The sequence below is a fragment of the Carlito syrichta genome, unplaced genomic scaffold, assembly GCF_000164805.1.
Source record: "Carlito syrichta isolate Samal-C Ts95f unplaced genomic scaffold, Tarsius_syrichta-2.0.1 Scaffold124018, whole genome shotgun sequence".
NCBI lineage: Eukaryota > Metazoa > Chordata > Mammalia > Primates > Tarsiidae > Carlito > Carlito syrichta.
Genome location: NW_007068114.1, coordinates 56,674 through 68,925, shown reverse-complemented (window position 1 = coordinate 68,925; position 12,252 = coordinate 56,674). Strand labels below are relative to the sequence as shown.

The 12,252-nt window shown below is 50.5% G+C and overlaps 1 protein-coding gene across 1 annotated transcript in view; it reads left to right on the top strand.

Annotated features, from left to right (window-relative positions):
• Positions 1–12,252, top strand: part of PLEKHA4 (pleckstrin homology domain containing A4) — a 37,725-nt gene that overhangs the window by 11,550 nt on the left and 13,923 nt on the right. The window contains 7 exon segments of the mRNA XM_021707764.1: positions 225–272; positions 402–482; positions 627–776; positions 3,244–3,342; positions 6,449–6,589; positions 9,774–9,873; positions 9,945–10,021. Of these exon segments, the coding sequence (XP_021563439.1) occupies positions 225–272; positions 402–482; positions 627–776; positions 3,244–3,342; positions 6,449–6,589; positions 9,774–9,873; positions 9,945–10,021 (696 nt within the window).

Here is a 12,252-nt window from a genome sequence, read left to right as displayed (position 1 = left end):
CCCAAAGGCGCAAGATTACAGGCTGAGCCACTGAGCCCGGCTTAATTTTTTTTTTTTTTTTGTAGTGATGAGGTCTCACTATGTTGCCCAGGCTGGTCTCGAACTCCTGGGCTCAAGCAATTCTCCTGCCTCGGCCTCCCAAAGTTCTGAGATTACAGGCATGAGCCACCACGCCCGATCTGTGTGTGTCCCTTTTGACCACTGACCTTTCTCTCTCTCCTCAGCCGGGGCCTCCTGTGGAGTCAGCCTTCCACCAAAGCTTGGAGACAGATGTAAGTTCTCACCAAGCCCACCCCTTCTGAGTTCCCAGAGTTGGCGAGAGAATGTTCTGGGTGGTGGAGAGAGGATTGGGGGAAGAGCCAGATCTGGGCCATAAATAGTTCCTGCTCCCCTTTTTCCAGACTCTGTTGACCAAGTTGTGCGGGCAGGACCGGCTCCTGAGGAGGCTGCAAGAGGAGATAGACCAGAGGCAGGAGGAGAAGGTTCGGGACACGGGGATGGGAAAGGGGTGTCTGGCCTCTCCGCCTGGCCTCAGCCCTTCCTGACTGGACATCAGGATGCTGCCTGGATGTCCGGGATACGAGAGGGCACCTTTGCTTTCCTCACCACCTTTCCTCTCCATGTAGGAGCAGCTAGAAGCAGCCCTGGAGTTGACCCGGCAGCAGCTGGGCCAAGCAACCAGGGAGGCAGGGGTGCCAGGGAGGGCCTGGGGTCGCCAACGCCTCCTGCAGGACCGACTGGTCAGTGTGAGGGCGACTCTTTGTCACCTGACTCAGGTGAGCATCTGGGAAGGGGCCCACCCTCTTGGGAGGCCCCGAGATAGTACAGGTGGTAATGAAGGGGACCTGCCCCAAAGGCTCTAAGGAAGGTTCTAGAGATGTCTGTCCACTCCCCAAATTATAAACCAGTAATCTCGACCATCCTAGATGGTGATGGGCATGCAACCAAAGCATCGCACAATTTAATGTAGCTGTTTAAGAAGGTGATTTTAATCACTTGAGCCCAGGAGTTCAAGACCAGCCTCGGCAGCACAGCGAGAGCTCATCTCCACAAAAAATACAAAAGTTAGCTGAGCATGGTGGCACCCACCTGTAGTCCCAGCTACTCGGAAGGCTGAGGCAGGAGGATTGCCTGAGTCCAGGAGGTCAAGGCTGTGGGGAGCCATGGTTGTGTCACTGCACTCCAGCCGAGGCAACAGCCAGACTCAAAAAAAAAAAGAAAAGAAAAGAAAAGAAAGAGGATGCTTTTAATGTGGGATTTCTGGCTCTGAATCTTAGTTCTTATTCATGGTGGCTGTGTGACCTTAGAAATGTAACTAGCCGGGCTTGGTGGCTCAGCCTGTAATCCCGCGCCTTTGGGAGGCTGAGGTGAGTGGATTGCCTGAGTCCGCGGGTTCGAGACCCGCCTGGGCAGCGAGACCTCATCTCTACAATAAATCAAAAAATCAGCTGGGCATGGTAGCCTATGCCTGTAATTCCGGCTACATGGAAGGCTGAGGCGGAAGGATCGCTGGAGCCCAGCAGGTCGAGGCTGCGGTGGCCAGAAGCGGCCACTGCACTCCAGTCTGGGCAACCGAGTGAGACTCCAACTCAAAAAAAAAAAAAAAAGAAAAAAGAAATGTAACTTAACCCCTCTTGACTTAAATGCCTCCTGTGTAAATTTGAGATGATTATATTTACTTCTCAGGGCCATTACGGGATTACATTAATATATGTCAATAAATAAATGACTGAATACTTAACATTTAAGTGCCTGGTACTTAGTAAGCAAAATTTAGGTGTTATTATCATTATTTATTTATTTATTTATTTTTGAGTTGCAGTCTCACTCTGTTGCCCAGACTGGAGTGCAGTGGCCGCTCCCGGCCACCGCAGCCTCGGCCTGCTGGGCTCCGGAGATCCTTCCACCTCAGCCTTCCGAGTAGCCAGAATTACAGGCATGCGCCACCATGCCCAGCTGATTTTTTGATTTATTGTAGAGATGAGGTCTCACTGCCCAGGCGGGTCTCGAACCCACGAGCTCAGGCAATTCACTCACCTCAGCCTCCCAAAGGCACGGGATTACAGGCTGAGCCACTGAGCCTGGCTATTATTTATTTTTTGAGTTGGAGTCTTACTCTGTTGTCCAAGCTAGAGTGCAGTGGCATGCTCATGGCTACCACAACCTCGACCTGCTGGGTTCAGGTGCTTCTTCCACCTCAGCCTTCCAAGTAGCTGGGACAGGTGTGCACCACCACACCCAACTAACTATTTATTTATTTACTGTAGAGATGAGGTCTTGCCAGGTTGCTCGGGCTGCTCTCAAACCCATGGGCTCAGGCAATCCTCTCACCTTGGCCTCCCAAAGTGCTGGGATTATAGTATTAATATTATTTATATATTTATTTATTTATTGAGTTGGAGTCTCACTCCATCACCCAGGCTGGAGTGCAGTGGCACGCTCATGGCCACCCCAGCGTCGACCTGCTGGGCTCTGGCAATTCTTCTGCCTCAGCCTTCCAAGTAGTCGGAACTACAGGTATGCACTACCACACCCGGCTTATTTTTAATTTATTGTAGAGACGAGGTCTCGTCAAGTTGCCTAAGCTGGTCTCAAACCCGCAGGCTCAGGCAGTTCACTCACCTCGGCCTCCCAAAGTGCTGGGATTATAGGGTGAGCCACCGAGCCCGGTCATAGTATTATTATTATTTTTAGAGACAGTGTCTTGCTATGTTGCCCCAGTTGTTCTTGAACTCATAGACTCAAGCGATCCTCCTGCCCGGGCCTTCCAAAGTGCTGGGAGTAAAGGCATGGGCCACCGTGCCTATCATTATTATTATCCATAAACGAATACAATAATAGTAGCTACCTCACGAGAATTAAATGAGCATGGAGAACAGTGCCCAGCACATGACAAGTGCTTAATAAGTGTTGGCTGCTATTATTATTACTATTATTATTGGTATTATTATTGGTATTATTGGTATTGCTGCCCCAGGGCGTGTGGGTGTTTGGACTTGACTATCCCAAGAATTCACTGGATCTGAAGACTCTACTGCCCTAGTGTAGGGGGAGGGTGCAGAAATAACCTAGTGTAGACTAGCAGCGCATCAGAATTGCAGGTTCCATATAGACTCTGGGGTCCCCAGGAGTCCAAGCACAGAGCCCCATGGGAATGGCCAGGGGCCAGGTCTCTTTCCCTCCTTACCTTGTCTGGTGGGTGGGGGGATCTAACCTTGTGTCTCCCACTTTCTGTCACCGGAGGAGCGAGAGCGGGTTTGGGACACGTACAGCGGCCTGGAGCAGGAGCTGGGCACCTTAAGAGAGACCCTCCAGTACTTGCTGCACCTCGGTTCTCCCCAGGTACATTCCTGCTTGAAGCCCCGCCCACTTCAACCCAAGCTCCTCCCCCTCGCCGTGGTTTTTCATTCTGAGCGTCTTATAGTTAAGACCATGCCCAGGCTGGCCGCGGTGTTTCTGGCCTGTCATCCCAGCATTTTGGGAGACCGAGGCAAGAGGATTGCCAGAGCTCAGGGGTTCCAGATCAGCCTGGGCAACTTGGTGAGACCTGGTCTTTTCAATAAATCAAAAAATAAGCCCGGCGTGGTAGCGCACGCCTGTAGTTACGGCTACTTGGAAGATTGAGGCTGAAGGAGCGCCTGAGTTCAGCAGGTCGAGGCTGCGGTGGCCATGAGCGTGCCACTGCACTCCAGCCTGGGCGACAGAATGAGACTCCGACTAAAAAAAAGTGAAAGGATTGCCTGAGCCCAGGGGTTCAAGACCAGCCTGGGCAACTTGGTGAGAACTCGCCTCTGCAATAAATAAAAAAATTAGCCAAGCCGGGCATGGGGCACACACCTGTGGTTCCAACTCCTTGAAAGACAAGTGGAAGGATCACCTGAGCCCAAGCAGGTTGAGATTGCAGTGGCCATGAGCGTGCCACTGCACTCCAGTCTAGGCGACAGAATCCTACTCAAAAAAAGAAAAAGAGAGAGAGAGAGAGAGAGAGAGAAAAGACCATGCCTTTCATTTGAATACCTACTTTCAAATTTAGAGCCATTCTCCCTTCTGGTTCCAAATCTCTCCTCTTGTTGAAGCCCTGCTCTCGCTAGCAAACTCCTACCCCTCAGCCTTGTCTCTATCCTGCAAGTGCGTCTCTTACATCCTGACTTTTGCTGTTAGACTTACCCTCTGGAGTTTCCAGTTCTAAACCCAATCCTTTAGTTCAAGTCCCACCTCTAAAATATACACTCCACTGCTTAGCCTCACACCTGCTTCTTTATTCTAACTCTGTCCATCAAGCTCTGAATCATATACCTCTAGTTAAAAATCATATATCTCAGCTGGACTTGGTGGCTCAGCCTGTAATCCCGCGCCTTGGGAGGCTGAGGTGAGTGGATTGCCTGAGCCCGCGGGTTGGAGACTCACCTGGGCAACTCGGCGAGACCTCATCTCTACAATAAATCAAAAAATGAAGACGGGCTCGGTGGCTCAGCCTGTAATCCCGCACCTTTGGGAGGCTGAGGTGAGTGGATTGCCTGAGCCCGTGGGTTCGAGACCCGCCTGGGCAACATGGCAAGACCTCATCTCTACAAAAAATAAAAAAAAAAATCAGCCAGGTATGGTGGCACACGCTGTAGTTCCAGCTACTTGGATCGCCTGAGCCCAGCAGGTTGAGACTTTGGTGGGCATGAGCATGCCACTGTCTTCCAGCCTGGGCGACAGAGTGATACACTGACTCAAAAAAAAAAATTATGTCTCTCGTTAAATATATTGACGGAAATCTCATCCTTTTTACTCTAAGCTCCTCTCACTTCATTCTAAAACCCAACCCTTAGCTTTAATCTCCTGCCTACTGGAATTAAATGTTGCTCAGCACCAGCAATATGTAAAAGAACAATACATCACAACAGAATTGAGTTTATTACAGGAATGTAAGGTTAGTTTAACATTTGAAAATCGGCCCATGTGTTTAACAAAATAAAGGAGAAAAATCACATGATCATTTCAATAGACGTAGAAAAATATCTGACAGAGTTCAAGTTCAAGCTCTCAGCAAAATAGTAATAGAAAGGAGCTGCCTTAATCTGATAAGAGGTATCAATAACAAACCTGCAACAAACATGATCATTTACTAGATGATACTTGGAACAAGACCAGGATGTCTGCTACTACCACTTCTAGTCAACATTGTACCAGAATTCTTAGATGATTAAGACAATGCAGCTAGGCTTGGTGGCTCAGCCTGTAATCCTGTGCTTTGGAAGGCCGAGGTGAGTGACTTGCCTGAGCCCGTGGGTTCGAGACCCACCTGGGCAACTTGGTGAGACCTCATCTCTACAATAAAATCAAAAAATTAGCCGGACGTGGTAGCGCGTGCCTGTATTTCCAGCTACTTGGAAGGCTGAGGCAGAAGGATCGCTGGAGCCCAGCAGATCGAGGCTGTGGTGGCTGGGAGCGGCCACTGCACTCCAGTCTGGGCGACAGAGTGAGACTCCAACTCAAAAAAAAAAAAGACAATACAAAAGGCCAGGCACGTTGGCTCATACCTATAATTCCAGCACATTGGGAGGCCAAGGCTGGAAGAACACACATGAGTTCAGGAGTTCGAGATCAGCCTGGCCAACATAGCGAGACCTCATCTCTACAAAAGATACAGAAATTAGCCGGGCATGGTGATGTGTGCCTATGATCCCAGCTGCTTGGGAGGCTGAGGAAGAAGGATCACCTGAGCCCAGGAGATTGAGGCTGTGGTAATCAGTCATCACGCCATTACCCTCCAGCCTGGACAATGGAGCGAGACCCCCAACTCAAAAAAAAAAAAAAAAAAAAGCTATGGCTAATCCACCTGTCAGCGTGGTATCACCACAAGGTTAGACAAATAGACCAGAGAACTAGAACAGGGCACAGAATTCAGAAAGATTCACACATATTTATATGGTCATGTATTTCCAACAGCAGTTACACTTCAGAGAAGCACAGAAAAGGCTGTCTTTTGTTTTCTTTTTCTTTTTCTTTTTTTTTTGAGTCAGAGTCTCATTCTGTTGCCCAGGCTAGAAGGCAGTAGCATGCTCACAGTCACCGCTGCCTCAACCTGCTGGGCTCAGGTGATCCTTCCGACTCAGCCCTCTAAGTAACTGGAACTACAGACACACACCACCATGCCTGGCTAATTTTTTAATTTACTGTAGAGATGAGGTCTCGCCAAGTTGCCCAGGCTGGTCTTCAACCCATGGCTCAGGCAGTCCTCTCACCTCGGCCTCTCACAGTGTTGGGATTACAGGTGTGAGTCACCACGCCTGGCCAGGATGATCTTTTCAGTTCACCTGGATGGTCACATGGAAAACAGTCAACCCTGATTCCATCAACACAGCCCAACTGATTTCAGCCCCTTGCTGCGGCCCATCAACTGTGTAACCTTACTTGCATTCTCCTACCTTCGAGTAACAAATTCCTTTCCTCCCCTCAGGACAGAGCATCTGCCCAGCAGCAACTGTGGATGGTAGAAGACACACTAGCAGGTCTGAGTGGACCCCAGAAACCACCCCTGCATACTGAGCCTGACTCCCCATCTCCCGTACTCCAAGGCGAGGAGTCCTCAGAGAGGGAGGTGAGAGGCGCACATTTATCTGCCCATGCCCATCAGTTTCCTGTCCCATCTGTTCCTGGCCCAGTCCACTACCTGCTTCTTTCCCTTTCCCTTGATCAAGGAACCGACCTTAGGCAAGTACCCTAACTTCTGGAAGTCGTTTTTTTTTTTTTTTTTTGAGTCAGACCCTCAGTCCATCACCCAGGCTGGAGTGAATGAGGTGGCACAATCATGGCTCACTGCAGCCTCAACCTCCTGGCCTCAGGCGATCCTTCCCCCTCAGCCTCCCAGGTAGCTGGGATGACACCACGCCTGGCTGATTTTTTGTAGAGATGGGATCTCACTATGTTACCCAGGCTGGTCTCGAGCTCCTGATCTCAAGCAATCCTCCCACCTTGGCCTGCCAAAGTGCTGGGATTATAGGTGTGAACCACCGGGCCTGGCCCTCTGCAAGCTCTTGTTCCCTCGTGTGTCTTGCTGCCCTCTTTGTCAGTGGAGCGCCAGGGCAGGTTCCTAACAGCTCCTAAGAGCAGGTGGTGTCTGTCTCTTCCCAGCTCCACCTTCCGTGATGTCATCAGGCTGGTAGCTTGAAATTCACCACAGTGGGAGTGTTTACACCATCTACATTGGAAAACGCTGCAGAACAGGGCTCTCTTCCTCCAGAGAGGCATTTGTGAAACATTTACCAGACACCATGGGTCATAAACCCCCAAGGAGGAGAGGTTTCTGACCCGTGGCATTATAGCTGAGTTAGCACTGCTGGCATTATAGCTGAGTTAGCACTGCTGCTTCCTCTGACCTAAAACCCAGTGTCCAAAAGACGTGGGTTCAGATCCCAGTTCTGCTATCTTTGTGAAATCAGTCATTGACCTCGTTTTTTTTTAGAGTTGGAGTCTCACTGTTTCACCCACACTGGAGTGCAGTGGCCGCTCCTGGCCACCGCAGCCTCGACCTGCTGGGCTCCGGCGATCCTTCCACCTCAGCCTTCCAAGTAGCTGGAACTACAGGCACATGCTACCACGCCCGGCTAATTTTTGATTTATTGTAGAGATGAGTTCTCACCAATTTACCCAGGCAGGTCTCGAACCCACGGGCTCAGGCAATCCACTAACCTCAGCCTCCCAAAGCTCGGGATTACAGGCTGAGCCACCGAGCCCGGTGACCTCATTTTTTGTTGTTGTTGTTGTTTTTGAGTCAGAGTCTCACTCTGTCGCCCAGGCTGGAGTACAGTGGCACACTCATGGCCACCGGAGCTTTGACCTGCTGGGCTCCGACGATCCTTCTGCCTCAGTCTTCCAATTAGCTGGAACTACAGGCACGTGCCACAATACCAGGCTAACTTTTTTATTTATTGTAGAGATATGGTCTCGCCAAGTTGCCCAGGCTGGTCTCAAACCCGTGGGCTCAGGCAATCCTCTCACTGCTGCCTCCCAAAGTGCTGGGATTACAGGTGTGAGCCACCATGCCCAGCACTGACATCACTTTAAGCCTGTCTCATGATATGTAAAACAGGAATAATCATCATCATAAAATAGGAATAATAATATTCATAGCGTGTATTGTGGGGTTTAATGACATAATGCCAGTAAAATGCTTAGCATGTGTTGAGTGCAGTCATTATAAAACCTTGCATTTATGATGTCTGGCCTCATGGCAGGTGCTATGCTAAGTGCTGGGCATGTTTGTCTCAACCCTCATATCAAAATGTGAAATAAGCCGGGCGTGGTGACTTAAGCCTGTAATTCCAGCACTTTGGGAGGCTGAAGTGAGAGGGTAACCTGAGCTCAGGGGTTCAAGACCAGCCTGGGCAACTTGGTGAGACCTCGTCTCTACAATATATCAAAAGAAAAATTAGCTGGGCATGGTAGCACACGCCTGTGGATCCAGCTACTTGGAAGGCTGAGGCGGAAGGGCTGCCTGAACCCAGCAGGTTGACGCTGGGGTGGTCGTGGGCATGCCACTGCATTCCAGCCTGGGTGACAGAGTGAGACTCTGACTCACCAAAAAAAAAAAAAAAAAAAAAGTGAGATAATGGACTGGGTATCGTTCCTTACGCCTGTAATCCCCATATTTGGGATGCCAAGGTGAGAGGTTTAGTTGAGGCCAGGTGTTCAAGACCAGCCTGGGCAATGTAGTATGACCCTATGTATACAAAATATAAAAATATAAAAATATTGGTTGGTCATGGTGGCATGTGCCCCAGCTACTGGGAAGGTTGAGGCGGGAGGATTGTTTGAGCCCAGGAGGTCCTGGTTGCGGTGAGCTATAATCATGCCACTGCACTCCAGCCTGGTAAGAGACATAGCAAGACTGTAAGAGACATAGCAAGACTGTGCTTCAGAAATTAAAAATAAATACTATACAAAAGTGAAATATGGCCCAGAGAAGTAAAGCAACTTGTCCAAGGTCACATAACTAATATATGGCAGAGCTGGGATTTAAAACCAGGACATACAGCTCCTGGTTTATAATCTTGATCCTGCTCTATTTGGTCTCAGTTGCTAAGTACTTGAAAAATGGTAATAATGAGCGGGACATGGTGGCTCACACCTGTAATCCCAGCACTTTGGGAGGCGGCAGCGAGAGGATTGCCTGAAACCAGGGGTTCGAGACCAGCCTGGGCAACTTGGTGAGACCTTGTCTCTACAATAAATCAAAAAAATCAGCCAGGCTTGGTGGCAAGTGCCTGTGGTTCTAGCTACTTGGAAGGCTGAGGCAGAAGGATCGCCTGAGCCCAGCAGGTCAAGGGGGCAGTGGCCATGAATGTGTCACTGCACTCCAGCCTGGGCGACTCAAAAAAAAGAAAGAAAGAGAAATGGGCTGGGCATGGTGGCTCAAGTTTATAATCCCAGCACTTTGGGAAGCTGAGGCGAGAGGATTGCCTGAGCCCGGGGATTTGAGACCAGCCTGGGCAACATGGTGAGGCCTCGTCTCTGCAATAAATCAAAAAAAATTAGCTGGGCATGGTAGTGCGCTTCTGTGGTTCCGACTACTTGGAAGGCTGAGGCAGAAGGATTGCCTGAGCCCAAAAGGTCGAGGCTGTGGTGGCTGTGAGTGTGCCACTACACTCCAGCCTGGGCAACAGAGTGAGACTCCAACTCAAAAAAAAAAAAAAAAAGAAAAGAAAAGAAAGAAAGAAAAATGGCAATAATAATGCTGATCATGGTCACCTTTCTTCCCCTTTCTTGACCGCCCCCCCCCCCAGAGCCTGCCTGAGTCCTTGGACCTGAATTCCCATCGGTCCCCTGAGACTGACTGGGGCCGGCCCCCTGGGGGTGACAAAGACTTCACCAGTTCACGCTCAGGTGAGCATCCTGGCCGGGTGGGACTTCCTCAAAGTTCCCAGTCCTCACCAAGTCCCTCTCTATCCTTCCAGGTCTTGGGTCTCCGAGGGTTTCCCGGACTTCCAGCCCCGAGGGGTGCCACCTCTCTTCCCTGCCGCTGGGAACCAAGGTAGGCTGTGGGTACATCTTGTAACCCTTTGATCTGACCACCACGAACCCCCCATCTCCGGGAAAACAACTGAGAGAGGAGAGTCCTAAGGCTGCACTCATTGCAGAGAGAGCAGTGTTTGTTAGGATCATTGGAACTGAATTTGGTGTCTGCTATGTCTAAACTGTGTGACTTTGGTCAGTTATCAACCTCTCTGTGCCTCCGTGTTTTCATCTGTCAAATGGGGCTATTAGCAGTACTTACCACCTAGAGCTGACACGAGCATTAAAACTGAATGAATGCAAGCCGGGCTCGGTGGCTCAGCCTGTAATCCCGCGCCTTTGGGAGGCGGAGGTGAGCGGATTGCCTGAGCCCGCGGGTTCGAGACCCGCCTGGGCAACTTGGCGAGACCTCATCTCTACAGTAAATCAAAATGAGCCAGGCGTAGTAGCGCGCGCCTGTAGTTCCAGCTACTTCGACGGCTGAGGCAGAAGGATCGCCGGAGCCCAGCAGGTTGAAGCTGCGGTGGCCGGGAGTGGCCGCTGCACTCCAGTCTGGGTGACAGAGTGAGACTGCAACTCAAAAAAATAAATAAACAAAGTGCTGCAAATATTTATACACTATTCTCTTCACTGTCCAGTAAGACAGCCAGTAGCCACATGTGACTACTTAAATTTAAATTTGGCCAGGTGCGGTGACTCACGCCTGTAATACCAGCACTTTGGGTGACCGAGGCAGGAGGATCGCTTGAGCTGAGGAATTCGAGATAAGCCTGGGCAACATGTTCTACAAAAAAATTTAAAAATTACGTGGGCTTGGTGGCGTGCCCCTGTAGCCCCAGCTACTCAGGAGGCGAGTTGGAAAGATCGCCTGAGCCCAGAAGGTCAAGGCTGTGGTGAGCCGTGTTTGTGCCACTGCACTCCACCCTGGACAACAGAGACCTCGACACATAAATACATACATAAATATGTACATTTAACTGGAATAAAAATAGAACGCCCCCCACACCTGCCTAATTTCACGATGCTTGGTACCTATATATGGCCAGTGGCTACTACCATTTTCTTTTCTTCTTTTTTTTTTTTTGAGTTGGAGTCTCACTCTGTCACCCAGGCTGGAGTGCAGTGGCATGATCATGGCCACCGCAGCCTTGACCTGCTGGGCTCAGGTGATCCTTCTGCCTCAGCCTTCCAAGCAGCTGGAACCACAGGCACGCGCCAGCCCTGGTAATTTTTTAATTTATTGTAGAGACGAGGTCTCACCAAGTTGCCCAGGCTGGTCTCAAACCTGTGGGCTCAGGCAATCCTCTCACCTCGGCCTCCGAAAGTGCTGAGATTATAGGTGTGAGCCACCACGCCCAGCCAGATCTAGGCCGTTTTCAACACTGCAGAAGTTTCTATGGCAGGGCACTGTTTCAGAACTGAGGACACACATGTGAACAACACAGGGACAGAAATTCTTCCCGCAGGAATCTGATGTTTCTTTGTCATCATCTATGTCATATATGCTTAAGACTTCAAGTCAGAGCAGGGCTGGGGTTTGGGATGCTTTCGGGGAAGAGATCCATCCATCAGTGGCTTGGTCAGGGGAGGCTTCATGGACAGGTGAGTTTCTAGCAGGTCCTTGAAGGAGAGGAGGAAGGAAACCTTGGGGATGTCTGGAGCAAGGGTGTTGCTGGCACAGGGAACAGCCTCTGTAAAGGTTCTGAGGTGGGAGTGGCCTGGGCCTGGGGCAGGAGCAGCGGGCAAAGGCAGCATCGCCGAAGTACAGTGGGTGAGCAACTGGGAGAAGGATGGGGCGGGGTGTGGATCGTGCTGGGCCCTGTGGGCCACAGTAAGTGCTGTGCTTTGATTCTGACTGAGCCGGGAGCCACAGAGGGTTCCAGGCAGCCCAAAGACTTGAGAGGCCGTAGGTGGGAACAAAGCCCTTCAGCCCTTTGGGAAACTGACGGTGGGTTGCGAGGGCTCAGCCCAGCGAGGAGGCGGAGGATGGTCCAGGCTGGAGGTAAGCGTTGCTTGTTCTCGGTTAAAAGAAGTGGTGGCCAGGTGCGGAGGCTCACGCCTATAATCCCAGCCATTTGGGAGGCTGAGACAGGAGGATCATTTGAGCCCAGCAATACGAGACTTAAGTTAGCTATAATTGTGCCACTGTACTCCAGCCTGGACCATAGTGCAAGACCCCATTTCTTTTTTTTTTCTTTTTTTTTAGTTGGAGTCTCGCTCGGTTGCCCAGACTGGAGTGCAGTGCTGCTG